General features: G+C 47.0%; 1 protein-coding gene across 1 annotated transcript; it reads left to right on the forward strand.

Moving 5' to 3' along the window:
* The first annotated feature begins 4,194 nt into the window (after positions 1 to 4,194).
* Positions 4,195 to 8,134, forward strand: LOC135903026 (holotricin-3-like). Its single transcript, XM_065433399.2, has 4 exons — positions 4,195 to 4,284; positions 6,394 to 6,598; positions 7,116 to 7,528; positions 8,036 to 8,134. The coding sequence occupies exons 1-3, from the start codon at positions 4,273 to 4,275 to the stop codon at positions 7,478 to 7,480; spliced, it is 582 nt and encodes a 193-aa protein (XP_065289471.2). The 5' UTR covers positions 4,195 to 4,272; the 3' UTR covers positions 7,481 to 7,528; positions 8,036 to 8,134.
* Positions 8,135 to 13,929: the final 5,795 nt, after the last annotated feature.

Below are 13,929 nucleotides of genomic sequence, written 5' to 3' on the forward strand. Positions count from 1 at the left end.
GGGCCTTTAAGATGAAAGTAAATAAATGAAATGAAAAATTTGTGCGTCCGTCTGTAACGCGTGACACGACGCGCTCCATGGTTTTACACGGAGTCCTGGCATATACACTCTAAAAGCAGTTGCACCCTTTGGGGTGTATATTTGCCACACAACGATAATCGTCATCTCTCTTGTCCGCATTTCCTTTCTTTAGCGCGGCGAGCCTGGTACTTTCAAGTGACGAACGGTATGCGCGTTATAAGCATGACATAGGATTCCCGACAGGAAAGTAACGAGCGCAGCGTTTTCAAGAAAGGAAATGCGGGCGAGGCAGATGACGATTATCGTTGTGTGGCAAATATACACTCCAAAGCTTGTAAACTTTTCTTAGAGTGTATATGTATCACAATGCCTTATGACTACGTATCAGTACTGAGATTTATTATTGTGGTCATAGAACACCTACAGTTACAGTCGGCATAGAAAATAAATTAATGCAGAAACTGCTCTGGGAGTTGTCTAAGTATGCGTGAGCATGAGCATTGTGCCACTTGCTCATCTCCACGCAACCCGGTGTCATTACCAGTGTTATGAAACTTGATCAGGCCACTACAAACGACAGCGCTGCGGTGACACGAACTGGTGCGGACGGCGGCGCGAGGTGAAGTGCCGACGCAAGCAAAGTACTGCAGGTTGCTGCGCCAGGTGCGCTGATGACGTTCCGATCATTATGAACCGTTATCGTTCCTTAGGGCCTTATCCATCCGCGTCGAACCATTCTAGGCGAATTTTCCTAGAGTTGGCAGCACTGCTTGGGTGTCACATCCCAACCTGAGCAAGCTTTACTTTAAAGCGACACTAAATTACCCCTCTACAATGCTGAAAATAGCCACTGTTGCCTTGATAAGAGGCCAGAAAAGCCGTAAAAATAAGAGACGGTTCGCGACGCCCCCTTGAAGTTTCCGCGTCAGCACACCGTGACGCTGCATATTTTGAAGGCGTATAGGCTAGTGGGTTAATTGTTATCGGTAAAATTGGACTGCACTCTCTTCTGAAGGAGACAAAGGTTGAACTTGGCAAGTTTCACAAACATTTTCTCGCCCGCCGAGGCCTGCATACAAAAGAAAAGAAAGTACTTTGAAATTCGTGACGTCACATCGACGTACCGGCGCTGGCGTGAAATTAAACAAATTGCACTATGGCCTTCATTTGCTCCATCTAAGAATCAATCAATTTTCACGAAATTAACTAAAATAGAGTGTCGAGGAATAGTTATCAGTCTAAACTGATTTACTGTTTCTCTTTAGTGTCAGCGAGGCCGTTACCAACAATAACGCAATAAACCGGAGGCCACTGAAAGATCAGATCGTGCCATTTTTTCCGAAGCATGATCGTCACTTCCCCTTATTTCAGGTATCATCTGCTCTTATGCAATGTGATGCAAAGGCGATGTGGTGCTCTGAAGAGCTGCTTCTGAGTCACAAACACGCTGACAAGGTCTACTCACGGAGGCATCCAGGCTATTTTAATTCCATTGACAAGGACGCAGGGAGGTGGGGGGCACTGTAAGAGAACTTCATTTGTTTGCTCGCACAGCGACATAAGCTTTCTGGGGCTTTCCGAGCGTATTTAATTGCCACCTACGTTCCCTGCACCCTTTTGTACCGCCCCAAGTGTCAACTAGCCTCTCCCGCGGGGATGCAACACTCCGTTACTGCCTATGGCTTGGTGTGGCATTTATGAACGCGTATATTTTTCTGTCTTGGATTGTCTGATACACCGACGTGCGACACCTGCGCTTCTGAAGAAACTATTGAACACCTGTTGTGCACACGCCCTCAGTGCGACTTCCCACGCATCTCTTTACAGAGCGCACTAAACCGACTGGGCTCTAGTATAACTCTATGCAAAACAAAAATTATTAATCGTTTGTCACATCCGTCGAGGGCGCAGAAAGCTATTTGCGCGCTACTGCAGTGTTTGAGAATAGCGGCCTTAGTGACCGATTGTAGTCCTGCTTTGCATCCTGTATACGGTGTGCGCCCAGTGCTCATTCTCTTCCACTGTTTATCTTTCTGTTCCCCCTTGCGGCCAGTGTCGAGTAGCAAACCGGACGCTGGTAGGGTTGACCTCTGCGACGTTTCTCTCCCTGCTCTCTCTCTCTCTCTTTCGTGTCTCTGCACTTTCGCGCCTGGTTCTGGCTTGCGGCTGTAATTGCTTCCGTGATTGCGTAAGTATACAGTGTCACTGGCTGCAGGCATTCTTTATTGGACCTAGCGGATACATCGGAAGACGGCCTATTTATTTGGCACACACGAACAACATAATAAATAAATAAATAAATAAATAAATAAATAAATAAATAAATAAATAAATAAATAAATAAATAAATAAATAAATAGTGGTTTAGGAAGATGGTATATTAAATAAAATATTAAAAAACGAGACTTTATGCACACACCACAGAATGACCTACCAACAAAAATTAGGAAGCATGTCACACATTGTTCAGTTGCAGTTTACACAGGGGGCAATTGCTGTTTGGAATGTGTGGGCGCACAATCACACAGACCAACGATGAAACGCATAATTTATACAGACGGCAGTAAGTATTCGTAAGCGGAGTCACAAATGCTCGTTGTTGGTTTCTTACATATTGGTGAAATTCCTCTCGGCATTGAAAAGCTTTTGTAGCAATGTTGTAGCACAATGCTACAAAACGAAAGTGCCTTGCATTATGCAGAATGTTTATATTGTACTTTTTGTACAATTCTCACAACGATAGTTTGCACATTTTGCATAGCTGTAGCAGCGCCTCCTTACCCACTGGAACATTCAGTCCCATATTTTCTTTAATAAATAAAACACCTGTGATGAAGAACAGCATTGTGAAGATTAAATGGTGTAGCTCCTTGTTGCGTACCCAAGTTGTAACTTTAGTCATTGAATAGAAGCGTATGGTAGCAGGCGTAACGGCACTCGGAATTTCTCTGTGAGCAATTGAAAGGCTCACGACCATTCAGTTTCCACCCTCCGCTAGCGCTTCCAGGGACGATGAAAAGCAATCACACGAAAGACAACAATGTAATTCTCGTTATAAATATCTATACGAACGACACACGACAATGCGAAATTTCAAGGCAGCGCCCTTCTGGAGAAGCGGTACACTTTCTCGAAGACAGCCTAAGGAAACCTAGAAGCGCACTCTCTGCGCCACAGTATAACAACCTTCGTTCTAGTGGTGCATTAAAGTGGTGTGCCGCAACATGAAGTAACGCTCTAACAAGCGCACACCGTCCCCCACAAGCGCCGTGCAAATATACGGCGCTGTGTTGAGCGTCGGCGAAGAGCAGGTCAAGCGAAAGCGCGGCGTGCTCACAGGCCGAGAGACAGGCGTCGACTGGCGGGCCTAAATGGGCGCAAGGCGACGACAGCTGTCAAAGTGGTGGCATAGACGGTCCGCATCGGAGCATCGAAGTGCTCGTCACGGCAGGGGGGCCCGATCTCGGAAAGCTCAATCAGCGCCCATCGCGGGGTGCCCCGCGGCTTCGCGCAGCGTGGAAAGGGAGAGCGGAACTGGCGGATCTCAATGTCAAGGCTTTCGGCGCGACGCTGCTGGGGTGATCCCTGACGGCCTGTCTGCGCCTTCGCATCCCCCTCCCAAGAGGCGAGGCGACTTCCTAAACTGCGGGCGCGATCGGCGGCACGCATGGGACGCGGGACGTGGTCGCCGTCGGCCCATGCGCGGCAGCTGCGACACGGGGACCAACTTGTCCCAGGCGCGCGCGTATCCTTTCTTCGTGTTGGGCCAGTCGGTCCCTTTAAACGGGGGCAGCGTGTTCGCGGCCGTCTGGCGACCGAAATAGGCTCTCGCGGAGGGGCTTGTTCTCCCTCCTCTCCGCCCGCGCATCCGCCGCTCGTTGGGTATTCCTCTCTCGCCGAAAAGGAGCAAGTTTACAGATTTCCCGCTCCAATGTAGATCAAGCACACCTTCTCCTCGCGGAAACGCCATGGGCTTCTGCGGCCGCCTAGTGGACTTGACCGACTATTTTTATCAAGCTTCGAAATGGACGCGCTCATTCAGCGGCGCCGCCTTCCCCCTCGCCTGACATCACTGGCCGATAAGCCCTGCGTGCGTCCCCCCCAGCTCCGAGCTCTCCTCGCGGCTCGGCGCTTCTTTCCTTCTTGCCCACTCTGGTATAAAACCCTGCAAGGCCACGAGAGCCTGCACTGCGAGCCGAATCGAGCAACGCATTCAGTGCTTTCCAGCGGAGCAGCTCAGGGATTGTAGCCATGAAGACGATCGTAAGTGCCAACGCGCCTAGTGCTACGGCTCACCCACCACGCCGCCTCGCAGTCCGTGTGCTACGCAGAGCCGGCTGCAGGCCCGAGTCAAGGTCACAGGCTCGACCCTGCCTTCCTCAGCAGGTGTCGCACCCACGATCGTGACGAAGGCTTAGTCGGTGGCTTCACGGCGTTCAGCGACGGCGATTTCAATTTAGGCGATTTCTATAGATAGACAGGCTAGAGATAACGAATTCATTGAACCCTTGAGAAGAACGACAGGCGGGAAGTTGTTTAGTAATTAATGCATTCGTCGCATATATATAACTGACCTTCTGTTGACAGTGAATGGGATGCGATGATTGAAAACTTTAAAGTGAACCTTGAATATACAAACCCATTGGCGATAATTACAGTTGAAACAAAGTTTTTTGAACAGCGTGAAGGACTTGGCTTGGGAAAGAAATTTAAGCTAAGTATCTTACCGAAGCAAATTCGGCAATAGCGAGTGACTCTTCCATAAGCATGTCTGCTAAGTACTTGCTTCCTCAAGAGTACTTGGCAGTCAGCAACACTGAATGAAACCGTCAGTTAAATCGGCGACAGTGAATTCGCTGACAGTAGCTACCTTAAACGTTATGTCCACACTGTTTTGAATTATATCTGAGGCCTCAAGTTTTTTTCGACCCCTGAATTCTTCATAAAATAAAAATTTTGCGTTGATCAGGAGATGAGCTATTTATTAGCGTTCGCGATTGCAAATAGCCTAATCAGTGAGTGTGATACGCTCTTTGTCTCAACCCACGACAGGGACAATATGCCCAACTTTTAAGAGGTTCATTTAGCTTGATGTACGTTTATTTATGGTGATCTTACTGAGTTATCCAGTTGTGCGGTGAAAGGCAGTTTTGAAAAGAAATGGCCCTCTGTCGGCAGGTAGAACAGCACTGGATTGCATTCTTTAATGTCACTAATATGCAGTCAGCATTTCAGTGTAGAACTGCAATAACTCAAGTTGCTGATCATATGTAGTAACATTTCCGGTTTCGGCTGCGATTAAAAGTGAAGACATCAAAAGCGAAAACTGTGGGATTTTGCTTTGAGTTCACCTGCTGTAATTTAACACGCCCGCTTATTCTAATGACAAGAGTGTTGAGGAAAGAGAGAGAGAAAGAAAGAGAAGGAGGAAAAGCAGGAATGTTAATCAGCAAAATGCTTCAATGGTCACTAAGGATGCAGCTCTGTAATACACCTTTCGATGTTTGCTATAACAACTCAGGGAAGATGAATGAACGACCTTGCCAGTAGCAGAATAGTGAACTCGAGGGTTAACGTTTTATGACAATCAAGAGCTTCTCAATGTACAACGTAAGTCTGTAGCAATGTCCCTGTGAGATGTTCAAAAAGCCCCTCTGCTGAGGATGTCTTTGAAGAAAGACTAATTGCGAGTAAATCTTTTTTGAGTCAGTTAAAAGCCCAACTTGTCCTTTATTGTTTTAAAAAAAGTGAAGGGTATGCTGTCAGTGACACATTTTAATAAATTAACTTATCGTTGATAATTAATTATTGTTAATTACCATTTCATGCACCTTGTTCTGGCCATATGAATACTAGTAGGACTCGGCTGCTCGTCAGTAGATGAGCGTTGTAACAGCGATACAGCCTCATAAATGTTCTGGAATATTGTGTGACTGGTCATTAAATATTTGTTTTCCATTAGATATCTTTCCATTAATTGAATAGGTTGCTAAAAGCTTTATATGTAAAGCTGCAGTCGATCTTATAAATTTACCATCAGCATAGAGCCGGCTGTCATATAAGGCTACTAGCACTTCAGAGACATATGGATGACTCACCGTGATCGCCGACTTGAATTCGTGTAGTGCGAGGCTAGAGCTGCGTGTATTTCTATTTTTACTACAGTCAGGGTTTGGTGCTAACTGAAGTGAGAACACTGAGCACCGACATGTGTCTACGCGTAAGATGTGGCCGCTGCACTCCTGCTTACCATAGATTGCATGACGTAGTGTTAGCGAACATGCAGCATGCATGCTCGGCAGTAGAGTTCACTTCAAGCTTGGATGCCCGGCTCCCAAGCGGTCGTACCACGGGGTTCCTTCACCATCGCAGGTGCTCGTCTTAGCATCGCTAGTAGCGACGATGACCAGCGGTGTGCAAGGTGGATACGACATCAACGCGCTACACGCCCTGAGCGCCGTCAACGCCGGTCATGGAGGCGGCGGTGGTGGTGGCGGCGGCTACGGAGGAGGCTACGGTGGTCACGGGGTCCCCATTGTCAGAGTCGGCTACGTCAAGAAACCCTACGTGTCTATCGGTGAGCACACGCATCTGTCCAGCCGATGCCCCAGGATTTTAAATGCTGCTGTTTTTCTTTTCATTATTTATTTATTTATTTATTTATTTATTTATTTATTTATTTATTTATTTATTTATTTACTTATTTCTATTTTTTGCGTGAAAGCATTTTTCTTGGATGCTCGTGTTCATGTAAGCTCTAAATGTCACGTTCACCATACAAAACTTGCGTTCGTGCAAGCCCGAGCACATGCACTAGGACTTGAACAGTGTGATCCTCAGTTGGTCACTAGAAGATTTGGCCGCTGGTATTCGGTCACTTGCCGGGATTTAGTAGTGCAGACTTCCCTCGTCAAATTATATATCCCTTACACTAAGTATACTAGGGTGTTGCCGCCAATTCTGCTGCAGATAAAAATAATAATTCGATTAATATCGTCGATAACGCTTTGTTGCAAAATGATGAGTGTAATACGAACTATCCAGTGATAAAAGCCATGACCGATCGGTAATTGCTACACGTGTTCTACCTGCAGGCTATGTGCCCAAGAAGGTGGTGAAGTTTGTCAAGGTGCCCGTCAAGACCGTCGGTATTGGCCTTAGGCCTGTGCTAACCTACAAAGTTGCCCATCAGGTCAAGGTTGGTCACCCATACTTTGGATACGGACACGGCTATGGACATGGCTATGGACACGGCCATGGCTATGGTGGTCACGGATACGGCAAGGGTATCAGCATCGGCTTTGGAGGTCACGGCCTCGGCATTGGTCTTGGACACGGATATGGTGGCTACGGACACGGCGGTTACGGTCATGGTTACGGCGGTTACGGACATGGATTCGGCCACGGCTACGGCCACGGGCATGGTGGCTACGGTGGCTACGGACATGGTTTCTGGTGATTGGTGTGCGTGCTGGCGACGTCATCCTGGTCATACTCAACGGTTGCGGTAAGATGCGTGAAACTGTACACTTGGTTAAATAACCCAGTACAATAATTGCAGAGCTTTCATTGACACTGATATGGGGGACACTTTCAAAAACAAAGAAAAGAAAACAAACCATAAGCAAGAAAGCACGTAAACAAACAAAAACAAGTGCATATAAGCAACGGAGGGGCCTATATTCGGTGAATCATGACTTGCGTAAGTACACAAGTTCTGTTCATTTTAAGCATAAAAGAACCTGGTGACATTGCTAAAAAATTGCACATAATGTAAAAAAAAACGAAAATAACGCTTGACATGCATATAGAAAACTAGCGGTTGGTTAACACACAATTCTTTTCTGGATAAGTCGCTGGCTCTAATAATAAATCACAATAAACTCTAATGTTTAGATAAAGGCTTCCGGCTTCGAAAGACACAGATCAGCACGAAATACAATGTCTGAGTTACATTGTTCATGCATTGCGCATCACTTTGGTGATTGATTATTGTTTTTTTTGTTTTTTTCAGGACAAACTGAACCTCATCTGTACATAACCTCATCCTGCTCAACTCTTAGGCTTAATACGATTATTAATAATAAAATGTGTATATACGTGTCCTTACAAACCAGTCGTCTGAGTGATACCTGCGGGGCATTTCTGCGCTGAAGGCGGCTGATAGTGCCTCGCTCTCAAGTAGAACACACGCAGGAATACAAAGCCATCACCTCCACTTCCATGAAGAGAGAGAGCGAGAGAGAGAGAGAGAGAACTCTCAACGAACTCTAAAGGTGGGTACGGCTTTTCGAGACGTGCAACGCCAATAATGGAATGGCTAAAAGCATCAGTAGTACAGCGCGGTTAGTTGAACTCGTAAAGACAAAGGAAGAAGACATGTTCTCGTAGGTGACACCTAATTTTCAATAAGGCCCCACTGAAGAGCTAAAACTGTGATATTTTCTTTACACTATGGTTAAAAGAAAATGTTCTTTGTTATTGCTTTTTGGTCTGCGTTAGCAGTAATGTAGTTCTCATTGACAAAGGATATGGCATCGAGGTATCAAAGCGACGGGCAGAATAGTTGTCGCAGAGCTCCTTGTCTCACAGCAGGCAGTCTAAAGCGGCCACCCTCCTGTACGTGAAGGAGGAACGTGTGACACCAGAGCACTCGTAGCCACGTTTGTAGGCCATCGCGATCTTGAATGCTTGCAATGGTCTGGGCGGCACAGCAATGTATAGAGCAATCCACTCTCTACGTTAGAGAACTTGGGCACGTGCTGCCGACTTCCAAGTGCTGTTGAGCAGCTGCTCATGGGCGCTAAGAAGGCTCAGCGCGAATTATCGCGGCAGCGAGAGAGTTCTTGCAGAAAAAAAAAAGAGCGAGTGGAGAATTTATTTTAGGAAAAGCAGAGAGGTCGGCTTGAGTTAACAGCCATTCAACCTGCTACTATCCTCAAAAGGACAAGACGAAAAAGAAGGGTATGGGGAAATATTATGAGGGCAGAAAAAAACACACACACACACAGAGAGATAGAGAGAGAGAGAGAGAGAGAGAGAGAGAGAGAGAAAGAGAGAGAGAGAGTAAAAGAGAGATGGGAAGGTTAACCAGATTGCACCTGGTTTGCTACCCGGCACTGGGGGAGGGGGAAGCGTGCAGAAAGGGAAAAACAGGAAAGGGGCAAGAAAAGGAAGAACAAGTGATGCGCGGGCGCACGGGTAACAGCGTTCATCGAGCTATCAGAGATGGTTGGAGAGTTCAGTTGATTTCGAAAAGTGCAGCAGCGCTATTTTGGCCCCCTGCGCGGATGACGGTCGAGGCCATGCTCCCAGTATTTGCTTCTTCGGCGCGCGCAATGTCATCCAGTTGGCTTAAAGCGGCGCTCAATGCATGTCTTTCATTTCCATAAGGTGGACGGTACAATAAGATATGGTGGATCGTCTCATCGCAATCACAAGCGCTGCAGGAAGCACTGTCCATCATGCCGATATGAAAACAGTATGCGTTCGTAAAGGCGACGCCCAACCACAAGCGACACAGTACAGCTTCGTCGCATCAAGATAGACCAGGTGGTAGCCGAGGCTGCAGTGAAGCGTCAAGAGCGCGCAGTCATGGGTTGGCACATTCCGATGAATCCCAATGTAGTAAAGTACCGCGACGTCCAAGCAAGCGAAGTTTCCACGCCGCATCAACCCTTGAGAATGGCACATGCACAAGCTGGAGTTGTTCGTGGGCGGAACGCGCTGCTTAATCGGCTCTAAACGCGCACAGGAGAAAGACTTTCCAAGCTGTTTTTTTTCCTGCACACAGCGGAGCACTGCGGGAAGGCACAACAGTCGTCAGCTAGGACAACGCAACAAGAAGGAAGATGCCCGTTCTCGCAGTTCTTTTGGTCACAAAGGCTATCATAAGTACATTTTAGGGCCCTGTTTTTAGCGAAGATATGCGCTGTTAGAAAGCTAGAAAAAAGGGGGTTAACCGAGGAGCCCATTTTTATCAGTCAGATCATAAGAAAACAAACACTGACACCAAGGACAACACATGGGAAATTACTTGTGCTTAATAAATGACATAAACAAACGATAAATTAATGGAAATGAAAGTGGATGAAAAAACAACTTGCCGCAGGTGGGGAACGATCCCAGAACTTTCGCATGCCGCGTGCGATGCTCTACCATTTGAGCTACCGCGGCGCCGTTTCCCCATCCACGTTCTTGGGTATTCATGTTTCCTAGTAGAACCCTGGCAGTGTTAGCCAGCGCCACCACTCACAGACCTTGGCGGCGGATGTGGAACATCCTTTCTGCCGCAGGCGTCAGGAGACCGTGATCGTTTTGGGTGAAGGCAACCGGTCAATGCCTTCCATTAATTTATCGTTTCTTTATTTCATTTATTAAGCACAAGTAATTTCCCCTGTGTTGTCCTTGGTGTCAGTGTTTGTTGCCTTCTTATGATAGAAATGTTGGTTATTCGCCATGGCTTCCACATGGTGAGGTGGAGCAAGTATGAATGGCACCACTACGTCAACCAGTTTAGGTCGTCCGAACCGACAACACTCCTGAAGGTGGGAAGTCTTAAAAAAAAGGAACATGTGCGAAGTTGCTCAAATTTTTCCACGCAGAACTGGATAAAAACAAATTAAACTGCCTTCGAATAGCATGCCCTAGACGTTAAATACTGACTATTTAAAAATGCTAGCCGAACCGAACTATATCAGTACAGCTAGCACTCGCGCAGTTCTTTAGATTCTTTGGCAGACACACTGCGCGCAAGTAATAATAATCACGGAGTGTACAATTAACTAAATGTTAAATAAATAATTGTTTAATGTTTGTGTTCACGGGGTACACTCCTAATATACCCTGTCATTTTTTTCTTTACACTATACAGAAATTTTTACAATCGCCTGAGGTAGATAGCGCAATTGTAGTCATTGAGCTGTACCATTCACAGAGGAGGACACTACTCGCATCGGGAATCGAAATACATGGTCGATTGGATAAAAAAAATTCACTAATTAAGTTTTAACGAATTAGTTTACGGCACATGTTGCAATTTACGAATTATAGCTTGTGAGCTACAGTTCCGAGAATACAATTCCGATAATGACACTACTTTGTATATATTCATTGCTAAAGTGTGCAACGAAATGCATTGGCATCCCAGTTATTTTTGCGCTTCAATGCATATAGCAGTGTTTTGTTGGAAAAGTGTAAGTGGAATAACAGTGCATCTTTTAAGGAAAGTTTGTCGGCACATGCGCAGAACCGATGTCATCCTCAAAAATTCTACGCAGTGGATATGCCTCGCAAGCTCACCGGCTCCAATGGGTAAATCGCAATATGCGCAGCGAAGTAAGTAGTTAAGCGCTAAATTAGTGATTCTTTAAATAGTCAATTATACATCTGCATTGCTTGCGCGAGTACCTCTTTCAGAATCCAGTTCAATGTGCTATCTGCCACAGAATGATATTTATAAAAAATATGTATAGTCTAAAAGAAGAAAAGAACAGCACACCGGGTGTTAGAAATTTCATGTGGTGATTACAATTGCCAGTTTACGCGTAATCATCCGAACATTGAGACTCTTTAAAGTAGCACAAAAACAGTACTACGCACTATTCTTTTCACTCGTAAAACAAGATCAGTGATGAATTATTACAATCTGCCACAATGTGCATCAGTTATCGCAACTTGATCCTTGCTTGCAAAAGTTTAACACGGTTATTCAATTACTTTAAATCAGGCTAGCATACAAAAAATAACATATTCTCCGTGGTCTGCCTCATCGCTAGCTACAACACACCAGGACTAACTAGATGAATTTTTCTTGTAAGAGGAATCGCCGGCGCTAAATAAAGGGATCACACGCGTAATGCGAGGACGTGGGTTCGTATCCCACCTGCAGCCAGCCATTTTTTCATCTACTGTCATTTCTATTTATTTATCAATTATTTATTTCAAATACAGAAATGCAGCTCATTTCCCCTATGCTGTCCTTGGTGTCATCATTTGTTGGCTTCTTATGAGAGAGAGAGAGAGAGAGAGAGAGAGAGCAAAGAGAGGAAAGGCAGGGAGGTCAACCACACGAGCGTCCGGTTTGCTACCCTACACTGGGGGAAGGGAGAGGGGGAACAGAAAGAGGAAAGCAGGATAGAGGGAACATTGTGCACGCAGAAAAGTGCCTGGAAATCAGTCAAGTCAAAGCAAGTGCTCCGTCGATACATTAGGCTGCGGTCAATCTTGGTGGTTCATAGCTGGTGATGCGCGTTGAAGTTACCAGTGAAGACCAATGATCCGGTGGGCGTCAGCAGTACGTTGCAGTGCGTGGCAGTATATTTTTAAGCTAAACCCCAGCCGTTCTGACTTCAGTGCGAACATAATGATGCGGGTGAGCCATGATGCATACTGAAGAGTTGCAAGTACTGAATTGAGAGCATCCAGCACTTGTATTGCACTTCGCGCTGACGGAGTGTGCAGGTTATTTAAGAGCATGCGAAGGGTATTCATCAGAGACTGGAGCATCATAACGACTTGCCGGTTTTCTTCGGGCAATTTGTCAGGAACGCGAGCTGTTCGCTCTCCAGCCGTGCGCAGCTGTATCACTTGACGTGGCTCCGGCTCCGGCTGTGGCATCAGATGCGACATCGCCTCCGGTTGTGGCATCGGCGGCGGTATCACCTCCGGCTGTGGCATCTCCTCCGGCTGTGGCATCGGCTGCGGCATCAGCTGTGGCCTCGGTTGTGACTTCCGCTGTTGTTGTGGCTTTGGCTGTTGCTTTAGTAGTGAGGACCAAGTTATATTGTTCTCCGCCGTAGCCTTGTCAAATTTAGATTGAATTGCCCCAGGCCTAGGGGGCAGAGGAGGACGTGTTGTCGGATGGGGCGTACTCTTCATAGAGGTATTAGTGTTCTTTGAAGTCCGGTGGCGTCGAGAGCGTCGCTTTCTAACGGCCGCAACAGCTTCCCGACAAGACCAATGGTCTCTCGCCATCTGCTTCAAGATCGGCTTTTCCTTTTTATTTTGGGGCAGTCCTTCGAGGAAGCATCATGGGACCCAAGGCAATTGGTGCACTTGAAAACCGCGGCTGCACAAGAGTCTGGAGCGTGGGGCTCGCTGCAGCGTGAGCAAACTCTCGTGTTCTCGTACACGGCACTCACATGTCCCAGCCTCATACAATTGCGGCATTGCAGTGGCCTTGGGTTGAATGGTCGCACAGGGTGTCTAAGGTGGCCCACCTTGACGTGCGAAGGGAGAGTCTCGCCCTTGAATATAATTTTCACACAGCGGGATGTGCCGAGGCGATACACATGTGTTATGGCGACGCCATCAATGACAGGCTTCATTAGAATCGGCAAGTCGGCGCTGGAGATGGAGACGTCCACGTCGTAGATGACACCAGTAGTTGAACCACTGTTCTGGGGGATGTACGAGCGGAGCTTAACGCCACCTAGTCCAGTAATTTTAGTCAAATTTCCGAGCGCAGTCTCATGTGTGACGTCGATAGCCAACACAATTTTTCGTGTGTTGACTCTAACGTCTGCTTTCTGATTTGGCGCCACCGCTTCAAGTTGCACCTATACGGACTGTCTGTTGAGTCGCCTCAGGTTGTCGGTACCGATTTCTGGTACAAATAGAATCGTACTGACTGCGGTATTCTGAGTTGGTCCTAGCGTTGGCGTGCTCGAAGACATGGATGCCCTGGTGGTGTGTCTTCGTTTCGCCTTGCAGCTCCGCACAAGCTCGAAGGCGTCATCGGAGAAGTCCTCACTACTGACTGAGTGGACGCTGGTGTCATCGCCGTCGGTGTCGCTCTGGAGGCCGGTCCGCTCCCTAGACGCAGCCACCGCTGAAGTCTCCATTCCCGGCAGAGGCATGGGGACGTCAACTTGCATCCGCACCACGAACCATGCCGGCTTTCCAAAG

Source organism: Dermacentor albipictus, chromosome 1 (genome assembly GCF_038994185.2).
Source record: "Dermacentor albipictus isolate Rhodes 1998 colony chromosome 1, USDA_Dalb.pri_finalv2, whole genome shotgun sequence".
Taxonomy (NCBI): domain Eukaryota; kingdom Metazoa; phylum Arthropoda; class Arachnida; order Ixodida; family Ixodidae; genus Dermacentor; species Dermacentor albipictus.